At 40.4% G+C, this 25284-nt stretch overlaps 1 protein-coding gene across 2 annotated transcripts in view; it reads left to right on the plus strand.

Moving 5' to 3' along the window:
• DPP10 (dipeptidyl peptidase like 10) overlaps nt 1-25284 on the plus strand; it is a 1755202-nt gene that overhangs the window by 1177235 nt on the left and 552683 nt on the right. For both annotated transcript variants that reach the window (XM_078683981.1, XM_078683980.1), the window contains exon 8: nt 23440-23560. In XM_078683981.1, coding sequence (XP_078540107.1) covers nt 23440-23560 — 121 coding nt within the window. The remainder of the gene's footprint in view (nt 1-23439; nt 23561-25284) is intronic.

Consider the following 25284-nt stretch of genomic DNA (forward strand, 5'->3'; position numbering starts at 1 on the left):
AATACAGAATACCCCAAAGGAAGGTGAAAGCATCTTGGGATGAGGAGATCTGGTCCAGCATGTTAGTTGCAGCTAAAAACCATGACCAAATGTTGTTCTGGAAAATAGTGGCTAAAGGTAACAAAAAAGAAAAAGGATCCAGGGAAGTCTTTCTCGATGAGACTACTTGGATTGATCATTTTCCCAAGCTATATGATGCTCCTGAGGAGGAACAGGTTTCTATTGCGGCATGCGCAGATTTCCCGGAGACATGGAGGGGAGCAGAAATCATTACAATTTTTAAAAAGGGCGAACGGAATGATCCTGCAAACTATCCCCCCATCAGTTTAATAGATATCTTACAAAAGATTTATACAAGGCATATTTTAAATCGTATAAATATTTGGATGGAGGAACAAGCGGTGCTTACAAAGTTTCAAGCAGGGTTTCGAGCCAAAATAAGTGCTATTGACCAGGTCCTACGGTTTCGTTGCCTGGCTGGAAATATGTTACCCTGAGAAAGGATCATCTCTATGTAGCTTTCGTAGACCTTCGGGCTGCGTTTAATCTAATTCCTCGCAAATTGTTATGGGAAGACTCTTAGAGATTTAGGGCTACCCGACAATCTCTTAGAGCAGATCATAAAGCCACATGATGACAATAACTATGTAAAGGTTAGGTGGGGCCCAGGAGGAGAACTGACAGGACAAATACCGATAAAGAGGGGGGTACGTCAAGGAAGTGTGTTGGCCCCCACATTGTTCTCCTTGTTCGTCAACGACATTCCCTTTAGTATGGAGTATTGTAGTAATGATTCTCCTAAACTGGGGGGCGAGAGGGTCCCAGCCCTCCTTTTTGCTGACGATACTATACTCATATCCCAAACATCCAGGGGCCTACAGAACCTATTAAATACATTTGAGGCATATTGCAGCAAGAAGGTCCTTGAGATCAATGCCAGGAAAACAAAATACATGGCTATAAACCCCAATAAAAATTTCAAGGATAAATTGACTGTAAATGGTTATAAAATCGACCATGTACAACATTTTAGCTTTCTGTGTGTTTCCTTGGATTCCAATTTACTATAGAAATCCCAGATAGAAAAAAGCAAAGTAAAATTCACACAACACTTGTTACCCATTATGAAAAGACATGGAAATAGTCTAAACAAAGCAGTTTCACCAGCTCTGGAGATTTTTAAATTTAAAGCACAGGCAGCTGCATTATATGGAGCTGAATTATGGGGACCCATGTGCAAAAAATCTTTCGAAACTGACGCAAACGCATTTTTTAGAGCTTTATTAAGACTACCGATCAGTACACCGTTAGTACCGCTCATCTTAGATCTTAACTTGAAACGTACTGACTACCATGCAATTCTGAGACCTCTGATGCTCTGGGTCAGAATCTGGTCGACCCCTGAGTTGTCAAACTATAAGGATGGTCTGAAAGAAATAATGGATTTGAATTGTAGTAACACAATTCCATGGTTCAAACACATCAGAACAAAAATTGGGTTAGCACATTTCTGGGACGATCCATCCATATTATCCTCAACCTCGAAGTACATTTTAAAATTATCATTCTGGGCCCATTTAAATCAAAATATATAGATTGGAAGAGTGTATGGATCAATAACGAATAGTTTCCTCACATTTAAAGATGCGGCATATTATAAATGCTTTCTAGATGAGGTAGAACCACCGCTAGCCAAGACACTTTATTTGAAATACAGATATGGCATTTTGTGGATAAAAAAAACAACAATGGGAGAGGTAGGGAGAGTCAAGACGGCTTCTCTCAATCCCCGGTTCAATGTAGATAAACAAAAAGAGAGAGGCCAGATCAATCTCAAATAATGCCACAAGATTGGAGCGAGATAACTGGGGATCACACACTCACTTAGGGTGAAAAGGAAAGCCCTCACACACCGACCTAGTCAGTGTCATGCTTCATCATCGGGCCCCACCAAAGAGGCCGAGTGCCTCTTTGGTGTGCTACAACGCCAGAAAGACTGCGGAGCTGGTTGTGTGAAGGAGGACGTGCTGTGAGGGTGAGTTAAATTAAAAGTGTCTAAATGAGTATCAAAAAAAATTTTTTTTATTAAATGATCCCTAAGACACGATTTAACAGGTATTATGTGTCTGAATTTAGTTGCCAAGGATTAGGAATGGTAAAATTCAGATAAATACAGTGAATAAATTCGTCAGTCAACATGTTTCTGCCATTTTGCAGGCTTAAATTTGCCAAGGCATTCTTCAGGACTAAACCCCGGCGGTATGGACTCTCTAATCGTCCACCCTAACCAAGGGACGTGAAAGTGAAAAAAAGTGGGTGAAAAAAGTGCATAAAAAGGGGAGAGCAAATGCTCAATCCCAAAAAAACTCCAAATTCGGGAGTATTTCTGCACTTTAAAATATGGCGCTACTTGCACCATGGGTCTCGGGAGGGGGGTTGGAGCGAAATTGGCATATCGCCCTCGTTGCTCGCAGCCCGCTTAGACACCTAGGAACTCCCTCGTGACCGGACCCCGTCACGAGGGAGTTCCTAGGTGTCTAAGCGGGCTGCGAGCAACGAGGGCGATGTGCCAATTTCGCTCCAACCCCCCTCCCGAGACCCATGGTGCAAGTAGCGCCATATTTTAAAGTGCAGAAATACTCCCGAATTTGGAGTTTTTTTGGGATTGAGCATTTGCTCTCCCCTTTTTATGCACTTTTTTCACCCACTTTTTTTCACTTTCACGTCCCTTGGTTAGGGTGGACGATTAGAGAGTCCATACCGCCGGGGTTTAGTCCTGAAGAATGCCTTGGCAAATTTAAGCCTGCAAAATGGCAGAAACATGTTGACTGACGAATTTATTCACTGTATTTATCTGAATTTTACCATTCCTAATCCTTGGCAACTAAATTCAGACACATAATACCTGTTAAATCGTGTCTTAGGGATCATTTAATAAAAAAAATTTTTTTTGATACTCATTTAGACACTTTTAATTTAACTCACCCTCACAGCACGTCCTCCTTCACACAACCAGCTCCGCAGTCTTTCTGGCGTTGTAGCACACCAAAGAGGCACTCGGCCTCTTTGGTGGGGCCCGATGATGAAGCATGACACTGACTAGGTCGGTGTGTGAGGGCTTTCCTTTTCACCCTAAGTGAGTGTGTGATCCCCAGTTATCTCGCTCCAATCTTGTGGCATTATTTGAGATTGATCTGGCCTCTCTCTTTTTGTTTATCTATTTTGTGGATAAATGCATGTGTAGCAAGGTGGTCTAACTATAACAGTAACGACCAATGCAATCTATGGCAAGATTAAGTTAAGCAGAATGAATTTCACATTTTGTTTTTTTGCCCAGCTTATGTGGCCCCTAGAAAAAGATGGATCAAACCCCTTTGCCAAAAAATAGGTGTAAGGTCATGTAATGAGGCTGGTAGAATCTTAAAAACGGATACCAGCCAGGGTATTGTTTTTGGCATCAGCAGATTTTTGTTAGCCACGAATTTTATTAGAGTTAAATTGGGTTTAAAATTCTAGTATACATTTTTTTTTTTTTTTTTAAATCGCAAGCTGCTCCATGTTTTATGGTATAAGGAATTGGTAGGCCTTTTCACTTATTTAACCGACTCCAATTATTATTAAATGTTGGATTGCTGAGGCTTACTGGTAAATTTTTATATATTTTTACTTGTATATATGCCTTTTTACATTTTTAACTATTTATAGAAGTTTTATATGTAATGATGATCGCCCACGAGGCTGTCTGCCCGAATCTTTGATAATTGTAACATACCTCGCTTGTCATTGTTCAATCGTGCAAATTATGTTTAATGCATCGAGTTAATATGAATATGCATGTGTTTTTTAATATATCTTTTATGGTAAAATGTACCGAAATAAAGATTTTTTTAATTGAATTGAATTGTATACATAGTGCTTTTACTCGTATGTTAAAGTGTACTTATCTAACATGTCCGGTGCATGACAGCTCACTGCTTGGGCATAGCAGTGTGTTGATCTTGAAAAAGATTCCTGGAGAAAAAAAGTGTTTCTCTCAGTTGCATGAATAGAACTTCATTCTGTCTGACAAAGTCTATAAAATGATCTATTCTAATTAAATGAATATTCACAATTCCTCAATGAAATCAAGCGATAAGAGTTTTACAGACTATATTCCATTTGCTCTATGACCATACGATTTTTATCTATTGATATTATATGTCCACGTCTCTATCTTATAAGAGACTAGACAACGGTCCTTTTAGAGCACTGAGTAAATAAACAAATATATGCCAACTTAGATTATTTAGTTGCAATGAATCTAAACTTTATTTATGCAGCTAGACTGCAGTGAATACTCATACAGCTTGTTGGCGTTTCTTGCGCGTGTCTGGAAGGGAAGAATCGAACTTCACATATACTGCTCAGCTTTCCCGAAAAGGGAACTCCTTAGCATTTCAGCAAGAGAGTCCACATTACAATAAATAGGGAAGTGAGAGCTAGGGGGTGTTAAACTCACATAATTTGCTTTAACATAATATTCCAAATTTCAGAACAATTATGTGAAGTAATGCGTAATTATCCTAAAACCAATACTGGATTTGGTGCTACATTTCAATGTGGAATGATTCCATACATCCATTTTGGTCACAAGAACACATTTTGTACAAAAAATAGTGCAAAATAAGTAAATATCTGCAAACAGCAGCCACTCCTGTTCTGGTCATTCACGTTGTTCCTATTCTTTCCTCCTTAACTTTTTGCTTTGAAAGGAATGATGTAGCGTTATAGTGTAATTTCAAAAGAGAATTTTGTGAAATGTATTGAAATTATGCAAGATTAGACCAGCTTAATACACATTTTGCCCTGGTCTAGTGGTGGCTATTTGTCCAGCTCATATCCAATAAAGTGTCCATCCCCTAATGTGCCTCACAACATGGCATAGCGTGAAATTACCAAGAACTTTAGGGCAAAGAAGAAGAGGAGCGTGTTCTTGGTGTTTGTACTCTTTAACATTGTGTTATTTGTTGTGGCTGTCAAGATTTCCAGACTCATCAAAGCACGGAGGACCAGGGTACACTGTCAGTGGTAGAGGTCAATAAAGCAGACACTTGACGAGTCTCAGATGGTCTAAACGGAATGATGCAAGGTAGAGTTTCCAGGCAACTATTAAGCAGAACAATCTAACACAATATGGTGGCTAGTAAATGGTAAGTTGGCAAGTTATTGGTGTTAGATGAATGCACACTCATAGTTCTCCTCCTGTAGTGTAGTTCCTATCATCCCAATAGGCTCTGCGCATTGGAATAATACCTACAGCAGTAAAGGCCTAGACCAGACGTTAACTAGGTCTACTACTGTCGATACTAGACTTAAAGTTTTGGGTTTGCCAGCTTAGCTCAGAGTTCACTAGAAACTTTCTCGAATGTTCAGGAAAGAATTAACTCCCCTGATTAGACAAGAAGGGATTTAGTTTCTGACAACCATAGAACATGATAACTTTGCTCTCCCCTAATCCAGAGTATATCTCGAGAGTCATGTGAACAAAAGGCAATTTATTTTACTCAGTCAGTACGTGCATTCTTAGTCTCATCAGAATGTAGAGAAAAGGAAGAGACGGGCGTGTTCAATAAAAAGGTGTTATTTATTGATCAGTCTCTTTTCTCGTACAAGAGAAATGGATCGATATTATTGCAATACTTATAGTTAAGTAAAGTGCATACATTAAAAGCAATAGTATAAAATAATACTGTAAAAACATTGATATGGTTTCTAAGCCATAAGATGTTTTAAAATGAATCAAATATATTACATACACATATACATTTGACTAAACGTACTCAACTGGTGTTTCTAGATACGCCTACCCCGTGTACCTGACCTAAGTCTAATACGAGGGCGGGAATAGAAAGTTACAGTTTAAGTTAAGTTTGTTTTTGCCAAGTGAATAACTTAAGAATTCTCTGTGAGGGGTTATTCAGTTCTGTACCTGGAAGTTAGGATGAATGAGGAATGGTATCTCTCTCTCTGGTCTCGATATTCCAGGCTGCCTGCGAGGGCTACCCAGAAACGCCGGGGCTGGATTTCTCGGCAGGAGAAGTCAGCGCGTCTCTCAGCGCGTCAGGAAGGCGGGGCTGCTGCCAGCGGGGTCTGCTCTGCTCTTGGCTTCGGCAAGTATGGCTGCTCCGTCTCGTCACCACGCGTGTGTTTGCATAGGGCAAGATCGGTAATATTTATACCTTTAAGGTGCCGAGATTGACGTAAGGATGGACATAGATACGTCAATAAGGATGTCATACGACTTGCTCGTTAGCACATTCTTTTACTGAAGTTCTCGGTGAAATCAAAACAATGGCCGCAGGGTTTTGCCCAGGTTGTCATAGGTTTGATTTGTTATGAGAACTCCGTATGCCTTATCAGGGGCTGGAGGAATATCGCTTGTCTAATTAGATCGCAAGCGTTATGACCTAATCAGATAACACGTTCCTGTGCCGTAGTGTGACTGCGTCAGATAACGGTATCTGCATCATGGGGATTTTCTGCCTCATGGGCTGATTACTAGTTAACTTGTTAGTTTACTAACCAGAATAGGGTCAGGAAAAGGGGGATCGATTCAGAACCTATAGGAATACATCACACCCACTCCACGCTAACTATGTACATATTTACTAATCTATGCATAGTATAACATAGTACAACATACTATAGAGTATAGTGTATACCTTACCACCCCAAAATACATAAATGCATTTTGAAATTTTCCAAATATACGGAAAAATTGCAGACATATGTATTGTATGCACTCAAGCTGTAGAATAATGCCAAAGTAATCGCATTTGTATACATTATTGCTTATTTGGTATATGAGAATTACACATGAAATGGCTTCTTAATACAGAAAAAAAGTTCGAGACCATTCCATCACAGAATAAAATATTTATGAACGTATCAGCGGGCAGCTAATGTCTATAAGCTATCTAAAATTTAGAAACCTTAGTTCTTTAAGAATAGTTCTTACTTTAAGCAGAAGATAGTGTCCCAAAAAATATGCAAAAATATTTGGGGCTGCTGAAAAATTGCTGTCCGTGAACTGGAGGGAAAATCTGTTCATGTGACTTTATTTTTAAAGTTGAAGGCCGAATTCAGGGAACGCCGTGTGCGAGCTTGCTCAAAAGTCTCTATTTCTGTTCTGGAGAGAACATCATATCATTCAGGCTTTCGAAAAAACTGTCAACAGCTTCCTGGGAAAGTTCCACTAACTCGGAAATAGGTGTAATCATGCATTCTTGCGCATGATTGTCTCCATTGACATTCTGATTTGCATTACTGACAGAAGGTCGTACCTGTTCGATGCTGCTTTCATCTTGAACTTCACTACCCATCAATCGTAGTGGTGAAGCTTCCACGAATGCCGTCATCAGGATTGGTAGCCTTTGAGGGCAGCACAAAGCATGAACCTTGATCGGGCTCAACAATGTTTCTGCATCCATTGGCGCATCCGATTGTAGCGTCAGACAGGTGTCTAACACGCATTCTTCTCCGCATAGCAGACACCTCAATACAGGTAAAACACATCTTTGCCACATTGGTCGAAATGATAGAAACCAAGTCATGTTCAGGTCTCTAAGCCGGGAGAGTCCCAGGATTTTTGATATCCGGTCCCGGTATCCAATGGCTAGGATTGTTTCTTCCCTTGTCGCAAGAGTTTTGTCTGTGACATGGGTTGCCATAACGAAAAATAAGGACTAAGAATAGGATTCCTGCAATTAGTCCCAGGATCAGGGGAAGTCCGCCAAAAATCGAATGGACGAAATCTGGAAAAATACCCAGTATGGCTTTGAATGGTGTTAATGACATCGAAAATACTGTCTTAAATACCTTTGAGACCCCATTGGTATCAGAAATATTTAAGATTTCATTCAGGATTTCCGCGAAATGTACGGGGGAATTAGTTGATAATAATGTATGTATCTCTGCAGTCGTCCTTGCGACTTGTAGATCATACGTTTCTTTTGATGACGAGAGCCTGGTAGGCGTCTGAAGAAGCACTGTTTTCATTCTGCTTAAAGTATCTATTCGAATAGAAGTAATTTTCAAATCGGGCCATGCCCTTGCCTCCCTGTCTGGGAAGGAGCTGGGGAACAATGAGCGTCCACAGCACTTGACCTTCGCAGTCGTAGTTACTAGATAAGGAGTCCCGGGCATAAGACTACAACATTTGCGGTCTACAATAAGAATGTAACTCCCATTATAGAGTCTTTGAAAGAATGGTTCTATTTCTGTTGCAGGTGCGCCTTGCTGGTGACATGAAAGGTTGTATGAATTCCCTTCACAGGCTCCATGCAAACTAATTCCGTTACACAGAAGCGTGCCGCTTAGTGACATCGCACAATTATTGCCACTAAGAAACACTTTCTGTCCTTTATTACTGACACATGCATGTGAATAGGGCAGGTTCCATGTTGTTTTAAGGTATCCTTTTCCCAATTTCTCGTACATGCCAGCCTGTATATATTTTTGGCAGTATTGAAACCTGAAGGTTGAGATTGGAATATTTATTATCCCATGTATTATCCATTCACTGACAGGTCGTTCTGACATTGTCACTGGTAATCTCTCAAGTTTCTCAATGCTCAGGATTGTATAATCAGCACCCTTTTGTGCCATACTGATTTGTCTATCAGTAAGGTTAAAGATTTGGAATAGTGACGTTGTGTTGATTAAACGCCAAGGCACATAGCCTGAACGCAGATTTTGTAACGTCCAGCCAAGCTGTACAATAGAACGCAATTGTGACTGACCGTGTTGTAATAACAGTAAGTCCTGCGATAATATGTCGATTGCTGAAGACACAATGCTGTCCAAAGAAAAAATTCTGGAGGACAGAGTCATTAACCCATTGTCCACTACAGAAAGTGCTTTTTCCAAATTAATACGGTCAATTTCCCGTATTCTCTCTGCTGTTTCAATTTGAGTAACCTTCCAGGCCTCATTGTATGCTGCATATACAGAGGCTGCTATGAAACGCTTTTGACGCTGTTTGCGTGGTCCCAAAGTGAAATCACGCAAGTCAGCACCATCAGTAAGTAAAGTTAGGTGTTGCTTAATTTCTGCCAGTGTGGAAGTTTGTAGCCATTGAAGGCATAATTTGCCCACACTGTAGGTTGTTATTATCCCTGGGTGATGTCTTTGAGGATATCTAGGGTCTGGCCTGGTCATTTTGAACCCCTGTGTTTTGTTCAGGAATCTGTCTTGACAGTTATTAGTATCTGTGGGCCAGATCAACCACTGTTTCCAATCAGGATGTGTTCTGTTTTGGTTTAATATATGGTTTACGTCTATCTCTTCATCTGTAGAAGTGTTGCTAAACATTGTTGGTTTTGGAATAGACGGTTTATTTAAATCTTTGATTTTGGCTAGGCCAAGACAGGTGGTTTGTTGAACAGTGTCATTTAAAAATATCATTTGTTCTGGGATCATGCAGGCTCTAAACAAAGCTTCTATACCCTGTACTTGCCATTCTTTTGTACCCCAAACACTTTTCAATTCAACATTTTTGTCCCAATAATCAAAACCAAAAGTATTCATTTTTTCAAAGAATGAGTCTGAATATAACAATTTTGTGTTGGTTATCATGGTCTTGGTCCCTGTTTTGTTTGACAATTTAAAATAAAATGTTTCAGCATTACTTGTGTTAAAACCTGAAAAATATGAATATTTGTTGTAAACGGTTCTTGAGCTCCCTTTTGGAGGTGTTGCACAATGTTCCCATTGATTATAATTTAAAACATTTCTAGGTTGTGCAGATCTATGTAAAAAATGGTTACCATAGTGGTTATAACAGTACATACTATCATAATTTGTAGAACCCTGCAAATAATCATGTTTGGTAAATTTAGCAGACATTACTAAGTCAGACATCATATTATTAATGCTTTCGAAGTCCCAATCATCAGCAAATGAGTTTGGTTTTACAAAGTCACTCAAGGAGATCTTAATTTGGTGTGGATATTTCAGGATCTCGACCGGACCATAAATTTCATAGTCAGTGTTGTCCCAAGCTACCCCACCAGGTATCGGATTGTCTGTGAAGTTGGCTGAAGAAAGTTCTCTTTTCTCGACGTGTGAAGATGTGTGTGGTTTGAGGATCAAGTTGATTTTCTGACTTGCTGTGTCCATTTTAGCATATTTTCCCTCAATGAAGCGTCCCAATGTTAGTATCATGATGAGCCAAAGTATGAGGATAAATGCACCAAAACCCACCCAAAATTCAATCCATGGAGAAATCAGATATGTTTCTTTCAGTTGTTTCAAAAGTTCCTTAGCTTTATCTTTAAAGGTTTTTGATGATGGCTGTGTCTTTGATTCACTGAAGCCTTCAGAGGAATCATCGAAGTTTATGAAGTAGCCGGATGCAGTTCTGTCAATTGTTCCAATTGCTTCAGGATTTCTGTTTCTTGCATTTTCGTTTGGTACTTCATTATAGATTGGTGTGTCTCTGCTAAATGTTTTTATTTGGGATTTCAGAGGTCTTAGTTCTATTGCATTGTTGCATAGTCCATGTTGTTCTTCTGTAGGCGTTTCGAATGTGATGAGCCTTTTTGTTAGGACCTCTGTACTGGTAGCAAACCTTGGTGTTCTGCTACTTATTGGGAGTCCACTTGGCCTACTGTTTGTTATCGGCCACATGATTGTGGTTTTACCAGGTCGATGGATACAACTCGGTTCTCCTTTTTACCAGCAAGTGGCGGTAGTACAACTGATCTTGTCCCGTTGACAGACAAGACAGGAACTGCTTTTCTGTAAGAAGGCCCAAATTCCTTCTTTTCCGCGATCTTCTCCCTGACTAGATCGCCGACTTTTGGAATCCAGACAGGTCTTGCTGGGACAGGTGGTGGTTCTTCAGTGGTTGTTGGCTGTTGTTTCAACTTTATGTTGCTCAGGTCTTTTCTTGTTTTGTTTAAGTCCTGCAAAATAGCCAAACGGTCTTTGATATCAAAGCTTTTTTCTTTCACCACTGAAGTCTGACTATCAATGTCAGAGATCATCATCCTAGTTCCAAATAATAATTCGTACGCACTGAATCCCTTCAGAGAATTTCTTGGCAAGTTATTGAGACTACGTTGGACACTTATTAGATGTTTGACCCACCCAGCTCCCGAACCTAATATCCTTTCCGCTATAGATTGCTTTATGCCTTGGTTTTTTCTTTACACCATCCCGTACCCTCAGGAAGGAAGTGAGAAGATTCCCGCTGGGCTATGCTCATTTGGTCATGTTTCCCCTCAGGCTTGAGGGCTAGAGTGGAGACAATGGTCAAACGTAGCATGCTCTTAGCGTATATGCCATTTAGACTCGCAAATCTTTGTATAACAGTCCGGACGTCAGCCAAGTGCTGGTGATCTACATTATAAGTGGAACTAGCCTGTATATGTTAATCGCAACCCTTCCTTTTTACTCCTGATTTTTTCTGGAGTAGAACGACGAGGTATTAAACTGTTTCTCTCCCCACTGCGATCTCTGTTGCAGTTTGGGCAGTTTTTTACAAACATGGTGTGACGCAGGCTCATGCCTGGCCACCAGTACCTTGATTGTAATTCTTCCAGAGAATTTTTTAGTTTGAGGTGTCTGAGACCCTCGCCCATATGTGCGTCTGCGATTAACAAGTTTCTCCTGTCCATGTTTGGAATCACTCTATCCCCCACTCCAGGGATTCGAGCAAAAGGGACGGAGTTTGCATCGATTATGTATGTATAATTGAGTGGATAGTTGATCGGTAACGCTGAGCAGTCGCCTTTTGATGACGTTTTCACCGCCAGCACTGTTTCACCGTCAATGTATTTTAATGTACGCTTTTTTTGAACTACGGGAGCCGATTTAGTGGCTGCCGCTGCGGCCGTTTCAGCCAATGAATTCCCTGCAACGTGAACGCCAACACGCTGATCACTCAGTGAGTGAGTCACGTGAGTCTTTGGTAGTTCTTTTTGTAAAAGAGCTATTTGTTCCCAGAGCAGTTTCTGCTTTATTGGTGCATCTGTGTTATCTTTGTAACCGTTTTGAATCCATGTCTGCAAATCCTTGTTATATGATTTGACGCAGTAATATGAATCTGACACTATAAGTGTCGGGAATTCGCGATCCGCATTATCTAGCGCCATTTTCAAAGCTAATATTTCAGTTTGTTGTTCTGAATTAGTTTCTACTGAGTGTGTCTTTGTTAATAGAGGTTTTAGTTTACCTCCGCGCCACACTTCTTTTGTAATCTCACATGTGGGGTTGTATGCTTGTTCTCCCCAAACGGAGGGTTGAGCATGTCCGTCTGTATAGATTACACAGGTGTAATGTCGTAAAGGCAGAATGTCGATTGGCAGAGGGTATGTTTTTTCATATTCTAGATTTTCCATTTCTTCTAGTTCTTAGAAAATTGTCAGCCAGGCTACACTTGATAATTCATATCCTACGAACAGGACTGTCAGATGGACAATTCTGGATTTTTTAAAGTTGAATTTGTAACCCTCTGCTGCGAACCCAAGTATTATGGTGTTCACTCTCTTCAAGTGAGTCTCCAAGTCATCATCTGTTAAGTAAATGTCATCGACATAAGATAATGCTTCATCATCATATAGTTGTAGTAATTCGGTTACTCTCGCTGAGAATACCCCCGGGCTGTTCTTGTACCCCTGGGCTAACCGACAGAATTGTTTTTGAGTGCCATTTATTGAGAACGCAGTTAAATATCTTCTCTCTGGTGCTATGTTTTGACAAAAGAATCCATTAGAGATGTCTAATGTTGTTTTGTATTTTTTGCGCACTATGTTATTCATTAGTGCAGCACTGTGTGAGTTTTGTACTGCAAAAGTTTTGCAACATGTGTTAAGGTGTCGGTAATCCAAAACTAGACGATATGAATTGTCTGGTTTGGAGACCGGAAACAAAGGGTTGTTCATTTGTGAGGTGCAAGTTTCAATCACCCCCTGGTATTCTAGCTGATCTAGTATTTCATTTACCTGTTTTTTAGCTTCTTGCTTAATTGGGTACTGCCTTTGTGCAGTAGGTTGTGATTTTAACTGGATTTTGTGAGGAGGAGAATCCTCATCCCATCCGACGTGATTTTTATATAAAGCAGGAGCTAGAGCCACTGCCCACTTTCTAGCAAGTGTGTATTTTTTATGAATTGGAATTTGATTTGAGAAGGCAGGCATAATTATTTCTTCGCCATGAGGGCACTCCCTGACAAACTCTGGTGGCCAGTCTTTTTCAGCTAGAAGGATGTCATAGCCCTTGGAGAGATTATCCCAAAATATTCCCCTTATTTTCCTAGTCTTATCCCCCTCTATACGCAATGTTATTTCGTATATTTTGTGAGGTTTGCTAACTCTGGTGTCCGCAGTTTCCACTTGAAGATATTCATTCGTGTCCACTGTCTCCAGATGATTCATAAGGACTTTGCGAGCTATGCTCACTTCTGCTGCACTGTCTAGCATTGTCTGAGCCCACTCTCCGTTTTTCAGTTGTGTCCTCAGTATTCTCGGCATTGTTAACTACCTTGATACTGGCTACCTTTTTTTTGGAAATTGTAATTTCTTTTTTAGTTGAGCAGGTTCCTTGTCTTTGGACTTGGCGTGCTCTTCTCTTTGTTCTGATCGTCCTCTTCTTTCCGATTTCTGCGAGGAAGTCTGAAAAGATTGAGAGGGACGTGTATCAATGTCTTGATATCTATCAGGCTTCTTTATATTATCCCTATTTCTAAGGTTATATCTATTCCCAGAGGGGTCACTCTGGGGTGACCTGTGTCTTTGGTTCGGAGATTTTTCTCTTCGCCTAGGAGACCTTCCTCGGGACTGGAATTTCTTTTCTTTAGGATTGGATTGTTTGTTTCCATCCCAGTTCTTTTTTGGTGATGTAGATTTATTATTAAAAAATATTTTTTCTGGACTTTCAATCAGTTGCGGTTTTACTGGTATTCCACCTAAACTATCTCTACCTAGTTCCTCATAGGATTTTTCTATGATTCTGGCAATTTCCGCTGGTTGGTCTGCTATATCTGTCTCTTTTAACCTCTGGCGGATCGCCACGTTTGCTGCTTCACCTTTTATGTTGGCTAATAATATAGCCGAGACCTGCTTGAAGTCTTTCAGTAATTTCATACCAAGAGTTAAAGCGGGTTCAGGACCATATTCATCTTGAATTTGTTTTAGCACATCTGGTATTACCGAAATGGATGGAACACTGTGCGTTTTTGTGTAGATGGAAGCAAAGACTGTACCCCAAGTGTCACAGTCCTCAATGTGTGGTGCGATTCCCATTGGAAGACAGATAGTCAGAATCCTGTGTTTTTCTAATGGGGTGGTGTCAGGAAACACCGCCTCTATTTGGGTGATTTTCTGTGCCAACCAGAATGGTATTTGTTCCCGTTTACCCGGTACTTTACCTAGGCAGGACTGGATGTTCTGTGGTGTAATTTTATTTGTGTTCCCCTGGTGAGGGGTCAGCTGTGGGAGTTTAATCGCTGGCTGAATTGTTGAAGTCCGCATCACATACTGGACTAATTGTCTATGTATTTTTATTAATTGTTTTAGCTGTGTTAACAGCTCTGCTGCTGGCATCTCATTGATGTCTGGATGTGGTGTGTATCCGGCTAGGACCGGCCACGTTGCTCCTGGTCTACCTAAAGGACCGAGCCTGGTGATGTGATTATTATGTTTTAGGGCGCCATCAAATAAGAGCAAATGCTCTTGAAATTTGAGTGGTACTTCCACCTCCTCGAAAGGAGTGTACTCATTAGGAGGTTCCTCTATTTTGTAATAGTGGAAGTACTTTGTTACAGCATTTGCTGCTGGAAAATGTATCCATGAATAGTATACCTCTGTCTGCCGATATTCGTGTGCCTCAATTACGAATATGACTGTGCCACCTCTAGGTGTCAGTCCATTTTCTATAAGTTTTAGAGTTATAGATCTCCTTTTGATGACCGGGATGAGTATTATATCCTGGTCTGCTGCCTGCATGGTAGCATCAGCTGCTGCGAGTTCAGTTGCTAATCTAACTGCCTCTCTTTCATCCTCATTGTCTGACATGTTACTGACAGGATGGTTATTTCTTTTGTTTGCAGATCAGGTTTCTTATGGAAACAAAGGTTAGATGCACAATATTTTGGAACTGTTTATCCTTCAACGTTGACTATACCAAGAACCATACATAGGAGTTCCCTCCTGCGAGGTCTGGCGGATATAACCTTTCACCCACTCCAGACGTCTTTGGAGTATTGTGGGAAAAGGGGTCTGAGTGAGAAAGGACGACTGAGTTACTCTAAATGTCTTACGTTAGTTTTATCGCCCTTTCCAAACGCGTTGGGTGCCATGTAGTGTAGTTCCTATCATCCCAATAGGCTCTGCGCATTGGAATAATACCTACAGCAGTAAAGGCCTAGACCAGACGTTAACTAGGTCTACTACTGTCGATACTAGACTTAAAGTTTTGGGTTTGCCAGCTTAGCTCAGAGTTCACTAGAAACTTTCTCGAATGTTCAGGAAAGAATTAACTCCCCTGATTAGACAAGAAGGGATTTAGGGCCATATGTAGGTAATCAACATTTACCGATTCTAAAATACTGAATTTTACCGATTCGGTATTTCAGAATCAGTAAATGGTATGTAGGAAACAATTCAGTAAATATTCCCGAATCGGTATGATTCGGTATTTAAGAATCGGTATTTACCGATTCGGTAATTTCCATTCATTCCTATGGGCCTGGAGGCCCATAGGAATGAATGGGAAGCCATTCACAATTACCAATTCGGTAACTACCGAATTGGTAATAGGGGGCACATATTCAAGGGTTTCAGGGTGTCACATTGACACCCTGTTTCACCCCTGAATCGTGCATGTGTGCCCTAAGATCATGTATATCTGCCACATGGCACTTTTAAAAAAGCACATCATTGCTTTTTTAAAGGTTTTCGATATTTACCACCAACCTGTAGTTGGTGGTAAATAAGGAATCCTGAATGCAAGAAGGCACTCACTTGAGTGCCTCCTACATAGCTTTTTGGGTTCAGTAATTACAGATTCCTTAAAATAAGGAATCAGTATTTTACCGAATCCTTAAGGAATCGGTAATTACCGAATCCTTAAACCTGTCCCCTACATCTCAAGCCCTAAATACCGGTCGGTAACGGCCGAAATTTGGTAATTTCGGCCGTTACCGACCGGTATTGGGCTACCTACATCTGGCCCTTAGTTTCTGACAACCATAGAACATGACAACTTTGCTCTCCCCTAATCAAGAGTATATCTCGAGAGTCGTGTGAACAAAAGGCAATTTATTTTACTCAGTCAGTACGTGCATTCTTAGTCCCATCAGAATGTAGAGAAAAGGAAGAGACGGGCGTGTTCAATAAAAAGGTGTTATTTATTGATCAGTCTCTTTTCTCGTACAAGAGAAATGGATCGATATTATTGCAATACTTATAGTTAAGTAAAGTGCATACATTAAAAGCAATAGTATAAAATAATACTGTAAAAACATTGATATGGTTTCTAAGCCATAAGATGTTTTAAAATGAATAAAATATATTACATACACATATACATTTGACTAAACGTACTCAACTGGTGTTTCTAGATACGCCTACCCCGTGTACCTGACCTAAGTCTAATACGAGGGCGGGAATAGAAAGTTACAGTTTAAGTTAAGTTTGTTTTTGCCAAGTGAATAACTTAAGAATTCTCTGTGAGGGGTTATTCAGTTCTGTACCTGGAAGTTAGGATGAATGAGGAATGGTATCTCTCTCTCTGGTCTCGATATTCCAGGCTGCCTGCGAGGGCTACCCAGAAACGCCGGGGCTGGATTTTTCGGCAGGAGAAGTCAGCGCGTCTCTCAGCGCGTCAGGAAGGCGGGGCTGCTGCCAGCGGGGTCTGCTCTGCTCTTGGCTTTGGCAAGTATGGCTGCTCCGTCTCGTCACCACGCGTGTGTTTGCATAGGGCAAGATCGGTAATATTTATACCTTTAAGGTGCCGAGATTGACGTAAGGATGGACATAGATACGTCAATAAGGATGTCATACGACTTGCTCGTTAGCACATTCTTTTACTGAAGTTCTCGGTGAAATCAAAACAATGGCCGCAGGGTTTTGCCCAGGTTGTCATAGGTTTGATTTGTTATGAGAACTCCGTATGCCTTATCAGGGGCTGGAGGAATATCGCTTGTCTAATTAGATCGCAAGCGTTATGACCTAATCAGATAACACGTTCCTGTGCCGTAGTGTGACTGCGTCAGATAACGGTATCTGCATCATGGGGATTTTCTGCCTCATGGGCTGATTACTAGTTAACTTGTTAGTTTACTAACCAGAATAGGGTCAGGAATAGGGGGATCGATTCAGAACCTATAGGAATACATCACACTCCCTCAAATGTATTGCATTTTTACTAGTTTGGGCTTGGTTCTATCAGGTTCATTTGTCCTTTAATATGAAGTTTTTGCTATACCCCATTGGCGTGTACAGGTTAACAACACTACTGCTGGGTTAAAAAGAAAATCCTGTTCTTCCAATACAAACCAGTAAAGTAGTTCATAAAAATATTTCTCTCTGGTACCATTGATATTAATGTCCTGAGCTGTTACATTATTCTCATTGACCCCCATATTGGTTGTGAGCAGGCAGCTTAATGGTGCACGGTCTTCGAAATCTTTCTGGTTCCAGTCAATCAGAAAAAGTTCAGACCACCTGTCTCTCTCTTTTCTAAGCTGGCCAGCTTTACCCTCAGGCCTGCCGCTGCAGTGCCTGCATATACAGTTACCTACCACTTAGACTTGGCATTTAAAACTACTTGCCAAATCTTAACTTTCCATGAATTACATATACGTCACCGCTATGGTAGGCCCTAGGTAGCCCTAAGGGCAGGGTACTATGTAAGAAAAAGGTAGGATATGTACTTTGTGTTTTGCAGGTCCTGGTAGTGACAAGCAGCCCATTTCGTTTTTCACTACTGTTAGGCCTACTCCTCTCATAGCCTAGCACTGGGAATTCCTCAATACACTTTTAAACTGTAATTCCTGATCTGAGAGGAGTAGCTTTTTGATGTCCCATATGTTTGGAATGGTAATCATAAGTATTCCTTACTGGTGAAGTTGGATTTAACATTACTGTTTTAAAATGGCACTTTTAGAAAGTGGGCATTTCTCAGAACTTACTGCACTGTGTGCCTGAAAGCCTGTCTCCAATACATAATATGGGTGGGTGACAGCTACACTTTGTAAATTCCATCGAGACAGTCACAACACAGAAAGGATCAGTGTATCCCGTACCCATCTACATCTGATGACCTTGCCTGGGCAGAATGGAAGGGAGGGGATAAATCCTTCACTTGAATAGGCTGTGTCCTCTCCCCACACAAAGAACTGATTACCCCCCTCCTCCCACAGACAAGTCTGGGTTGAAAGGAATCCTTGTGCACTTCGGAGGGCTGCTTTGAAGTCAACCCCACACCAAAGGCACTTTGGGTTATAAGTACTGGGTCACTGACTCACTAAAATCAGATACTTGTGGATCTTGAATTGAACCTCTGTCAGAGAGAGTGCTATACTACTTAAAGGACTCAAATGTACTGCTGATCTGGAAGGTCTGATTTTCTGTTTGTTGCTCTGATGCCTGCTGCTCTTTGACACTGCTGAAGGAGAACTGGACCCTGCCTTCTCTCCAAGTGAACTCCAAGGGCTTGTTGGCTTACCTCCTGTTGCTTTAGACTGAAGGATTTCAAAGTCTCTATCCCTGCTCCAATGTCTGCTAATTAGAAATTTCCCAGATACTTGCAACGTTGATTTCAATGCATCTCCTGTCTTTGTGAAGCATAACCAGCGCATGGACCCTGATGCAGGAGTAAAATCGATGCATTGCATCGGAATCAGTGATTTGCATCTGGAGATCGGCGTATCAGACAGCGTATCACCATCCCGGCAGCTTGGTGAGATTGATACATCCCCTCGACAGTACGGTAGAGTCCATTGCATCGCTCGATGCCTCTCCACTCCAGCACCCGTCTTCGGACATGATGTAATGCCTTCACTGTGAGGAAAAGATCAACACATCTTGTTGCTTATGACCAGGAAAGGTACTTTGTCCACCAGGACCTACAAGGGTCTTGTAGCCGGCCTGAACTTCAACTAGTTCACCCCAAACTTTGACTTTGTCACGGTCCAGCATGACCTAAAGTAACCTTTTAGCACTACTTTCTTCTAAACACATGCTTTCTGTGGATTCCACTGTTGCTGTGCCTACCAACTAAAGGTGAGCCATTGAAACCTGTGAACCTCTGTGAACTGATCTGTAATGCATATCTGCATAGACAGTTTCTCAAACAGCTAATGTCATACTGGAAAACCTTACTGGGTACTATTCTAAAAAGCGCATTCTCTTGCTTTCTGGCCCAAGTGGAAGTATTAATGTAATTTATTTTCTAATTAATTGATCTGAAGTTAAGTGTTGAAAAGTAACAGCTATGTATACCCCCCCCAAGCAAACTTCAGGCCCACTTCAAGAATAGGTCCATTACAAAAGGTTATTGAGTCTTTAAATCATGCTACACATCAACAATATACCCTTGCTCCTGTTTGTGTTGGATTTTCAGTTTTTGCCATCTGGTTCCCTATCAAAATGGTTGGGATAACATGTTGCGGCAATTTGTTTACTGAACATGCCATTAAACCTTAATTATTTGGCTACAAAAGCCTGCAATGAATTATAGCATCACATATTTCACGGGTCACTTGACGGCTATAAATGTTTGTATGAACAAATCTAGTCATCTTCTTGTTCACCCTGTAAACGTTTTAGAAACAAAACAATTCATGTGGAAGTTTTTTCGTGTTGGAAATTGGAGCCTCCTCTGGTGTTAGTTGTGGATGGAAATTGTGAATGAGACACAGAAAAGATAAGCAATTCACAATTTCTTTCATGCTCTTTTAGGGATTTCAGACACGGTGGAAGCAATGTCCTTCCATTGGATTCATAAAAGTGTAATTTACACCCCTGCAATCCTTACGGCTCAGGGGGGACCCCAACCCTTCAAGGGGTCCCATTCAGCCCAACATTAAATTAATGTCTGTGAGATATGGGAGTCTCAGGGGCCCCTCATCACATCCTGTAGTGGGCCTCATCATTTTGCATTATTCCACTGGGGATTGATCCTGAGAATCCTCTGCATTTCAGCTTCTATTTTGGATATTGGTTTTGCTTATCATTCTGTAGAATCCTAAGACAGGCTTGTTTGCCTCCTCCAGCTTTGTTCTATGACTGAAGAGCCAGGGACTCCTCTGCACATTTTTTGTGTTCCATAGCAGTCATCTAAACATCTGCCAATGAATGTCAGCTTTGTCCATCCAACAACAGACGTACAAGAAACCAAACATGTAGTTTTAGTGTTCAGGAAGCAATTCCTGTAAATTTGTGCGAAGATCACTTTGCTGTAACACTTGCCAATGAGCCTTTGTGAAAGATAGAAACCCTCTCTTCTCTGCATTAGATTTTCTACATTTCTTTGCTTCTCACCTGGCTCACTTATATCCTCCTGCAGTCACTTATCACCTGGCTCACTGGTGTCCTGCAACTCCTTCATTTCATCCAGGCTTGAGGGACATTTCTAAATTGCTGGCGTAATCTGATGTAATTTCATGAATTTCCTATTGCGTTTGTTACATGAATTTACCAAAATTATGCTATGTGGCATTATTAAACCCCATTTCAGCAAATTGTTCTAATGGGAGCACAGGAACTACTTGAACAACCAAAAGATAAGTAGCTGCTGTTTGCCCAACTTGTACTTTTTGTGCTATTATTTTTAGCACCAAATGCATTTATGATGTGATTTGCTCTAAAAATATAGTGCTAAATATAAGTTTTACATTTCACATCAATGGGACCGATTCACAGAACTAATCTGAGACAAAATCCTAAAATAACTACTTTTGGTATTAAGAGAAGGCATTTAGTAGTAGTAAAGTTAGGATGTTGTCTTAAATTAGGATTTTGTCTTAAATTAGGATTTTGCCTTAAATTAAACTTAAGTTAAACTTAAGTTTGTCTTAAGTTTTGGTCTTAAGACAAATTCCTACTTTAAGACAAAATCATAATGTAAGACAGAATCCTAACTTTACTACTACTAAATGTCTTCAGTGAATACCAAAAGTAGTACGTTTAAGACTTTGTCTCAGATGAGTTCTGTGAATCGGCACCATTGTGTTTAACTTTTGAAGAATTTTGACTAGTTCCACAAAAAAAATTATATAATTTTGACACACCTCTGGGGTCCTGTACTGCAACCAACACAATTTGTGGTTTACAGTGCTGGTATCTGCAAATGCTGAGGTGAAACATTGATTTCAGAGATGTGACATTTAGCACCAAGACTGCCTACTTTATGGACATTAGTGTTATTCTTTCAAGTTTTGTTCATCAACCTTTTAAACCCCTCACCACTAAAGAGCATCTGCACTCGTGGAGGAGGCCCTGCAGTCATAGGGAATTCTCACTACAGAGATTCCACCCTATGTGTGGAGACTCTCCAACGACTACAGTCACGAGTTCAGAGGACCTTTGCGAATAAGGTCCTTCTTTTTATTGATAATTTCTGCCTGTAGCTTCAGCAAACTTTAGTTTCTGTCCTGAGCCCATAATAGTTTTCATTAGAACATATCAAATAGTAGACATTTCATGTTCTTTTCTCCAGTCCTGTTTTCTCATGTCAAACACACAATTTTGCTTATTTGCTTCACTGCTGTATCAGCTGATGTTGGAAGAAATTATCTCTTTCTAGTTATTAGCCGCTGTCTCAAATATAGACCTTTCAGAAGGTATTTGTCACATATGGTAGTCCTTATCTTCGAACTCTATTGCTCACTTATGGGACTGGAGGATTTCAGAATTCTACAAGGTTGCAAGGTTCCTCCTCTTCAACATCTTCAATCTAAACATCTGTCACTATTCATATTTTATATTCCTTTACAGATCAGCAAACATTAACATTTTGCCATAAACCTAAGCGGGTCAAGCAATTCTCAGTTTTGCCAAGCTTTGTTAAAAAACCTAGTTGGCTATTATGTATTTGTAATCATGTTTTCTTTCCCTTTTTACACATAATGGAATGAAGAAACCACCTTCCTCAGGACCAAAAACTATTTGTTCTCCTTTCCTCTAATCAGTCATCAGTCTGGCTTTAGCTTGGTGACGTGCTGCTTTTAGTCAGGCACGGCTTGTCTGCAGAGTCATCTCTGACCTGTTTCTTAAATTTCAAGATGGGTACCATTAGGTCATAAAGTGCATGGTTCATAAATGTTAAAATGCTAAAATGTATTTGCCTCTTGTTCTGCCATGTGGAATCGTCTATTATGGTAACCAGCCTATCCTGTTATGCAATACAGACTGCTTTAATTTAATCCGGTAGTTGAAAAACTTCCATCAGTTCTGTGTAAAGATTTGAAGTGTGGCAATATAGCAGTAACCTGTTATATGCTTGCCGCCTACTCGAGAATAATCCGGGAGTTAAACAACTTCCCTGTTGCAATGCAGTTTGTTTTAAAAAACGTTTTATATACAGATTTAGCCAGTAACACTAATCAGTAAGAATTCAATATAGCCCTTCGATTCCTGGTCTGCTTCAATGTAATAAAAAAGGCTCGTCAGCTTACAATCCACCGACCGAGTACGATGTTTGCGGTCCGAAAGTAAACCATTGGGTTATTCTGAATCGGATCCGACTGGCTCTCACTGTACTTAAATAGGTCGATGCCACATCGTTCACCTGTATGAACAGCATTTCCGACCGACCGATTACGATGTCGATTTCCAACAGCCATTCTGAGTCGGCCTGTACGACCCGAAAAGACTGTCGGGAAGTGACTTAGTGGTTCCGTAGCAGGGTCCCCTTCATCGTGCGGCATCCGGTTGGGAGCCAAGGGGGCACCTAAGGGACCCCCCTGTAAAACCCTGCACTGTGTGGCAGGCACCGTGGGGTGCCTGTGACAGGGTGCATTGTTGTACACACACCCCATTTCCCTGTAGAAGCCTGTGTTGTCGGGCAAAACACAAGCTCCACTAGTGAACAATGGAACTCCGACCTAACAGTGTTCAGTCGCACCCTAATCGGTCGGGCAGAACCAGCGACCGTGATTCGGTCAGTTCCTGAATACAAGACGGTGTTGGGCGTAAAGTTCATCGTAATGAGGCCCATAATAGTGTGCTTTCCAAATAAAAGGGTTTAGTTGAACACTTCAAATAGTTTTATTTCAGCACAAATCTGTAGTATTCTAGTAATTTTTAAAGTATAGAAAATACAGCAAACTATGCATAACAACAATAGAGACAATATTTTTGTTTGAAATGTACACACAGTTTTTAATATTAACAATAGAGATGTTAAAGCAGAAAATAAAACGCCTCTGTTTTTTGCACTCTTTGATTGCAGCTCTACATATTTGAAAACAACATTTACTACCAGCCCGATGTAAAGAGTAGTTCATTGCGACTAACATCGTCGGGGAAGGAGGGAATCATATTTAATGGAATAGCAGACTGGTTGTATGAAGGTAAGTCAGAGAGAATACGCAGTGCAACGTTTTTGTGCAAAATGTTCGAAAATGTATCTGTTTCTTGTCAAAGTTCAACAATAATATTTTATGATAAGAATTCCTAGTGCACCGCAGAAATGTTCTTTCTCACTCACTCACTCATTTATTGTTCTTTATGAATTTGTACAGTGAAAAGCAACCTATGGACCTCATGCTAATTTATAGGTTTAGTTTGATTCAACAAGCACAAAACTTACATTGCAGTCCTCAGGTAAAGTTCAGTTGGGGTTTTTCACTTTGATGGACTTTAAAGTTGCATATAAAGTATTTTAGAGGATTTTCATAATCTACAATTATTTTTTGCGAAACATATCAAAATGTAAACATATTATTTTACTTTTCTTAGCTCATTTCCAGGTTTCCTAAATACGTAAAACTTTTTCAAATTCTCCTAGCTTACAAATCCGAAATACAAATAGGAATATTGTTTAAGCAAAACTTGCAAAGTTTTCAAACCATTTACACTGATGAAACAATTCCTCAAACACATTTTAAGTAAAACTAAAATTCCAGAGGCCTTTCATGTTAATTAACAACAACTCCAACATCAAAACACCCTAATAAATGTGTTTAGCCGCGTTTTTCCTTCTATCTAATTCTTAAACGGTATCAGAGTGATTTAAATGACAGGATAGGCTACTGTGGAGCTGATTTACAGTTTGATAGAGAGTGTTTTTCCGCTGCCACAGTGTCGGAGCACGCTCTCTACGAAGCTCTCGGTCCTTCTGCTGGATTTAAAAGGGGGCAGACTTCTAAGTTTACACCGATTGAGTAAAATTTACTCCATCAGTGTAAACCTTTCCCCAACGACCCAAGACAGTAGGGCCATTCAGAGGTAAGGCATCTAACCATCTTCCAATTCAGAGTGTGCAGTTGTATGGCTGTTGTTGTTTACTGTCCGTCACTGCCAGGTATATTCTGGTAATATGGTAGTATGAAATATAAAAAAATGACCCCCACACCATGTTAGAAATATCATGTGTGAGGCTTCAATAGTTTTATTTTTCGAAATCAAACTCACTCTTTGGGTCTTTGTTTTTGAAAAACAATTTGGAAAAGTTTTAGAAAGTGTTGTCTCTCAAACTTTTCCTACACTGGCAGGCACCGCCATGATGGTGGTTCCTACCAATGTAGATATGGGTGCAGAGTCTGGGGATATTTCTAAATGTGGCAGGCACAGTAGAGGCTGGGTGGTGGACCCTAAATCAGGTACTGTGTTTTTGGAAATTCATTTTTTAAAGAAAATTCTCTTTCAAAATTAATAGTCAGTTCTAACTACAAATAATTTGGAACAAATTGATATGAAAATGTTTGCCAAACGTCACGTGTTTTTAAATGTAAAGTCGACCTCAGTACTAAAATTTGTAAAAGCTCTATCACCTGTCCTCTCTATTAAAAACTTTAATGGGTTGTTAGAAAAATGGAATTGCTACTGAAAACGCACTGCGCATTCTTAAGGAAACTCCAACCTCATCCATCTTCCTCAGCACAGTCCTAATACACAAGGTGATGCTCAAACAAAAAATAGGAATTTCACTTTCTCCTAACCTAAATTTGTTTAAACCCCTCACCTCTTCACAGGATAACTTTCTGCAGGGCATCAAGTACTTTCAGTTTTGATTGTCTCCTTCAGACTTTGTGTCCCCTCAGGTAAGTGTTAGGTGAGTTGATTTTGCAAGTGT

Source organism: Lissotriton helveticus, chromosome 3_1, assembly GCF_964261635.1.
Source record: "Lissotriton helveticus chromosome 3_1, aLisHel1.1, whole genome shotgun sequence".
NCBI lineage: Eukaryota > Metazoa > Chordata > Amphibia > Caudata > Salamandridae > Lissotriton > Lissotriton helveticus.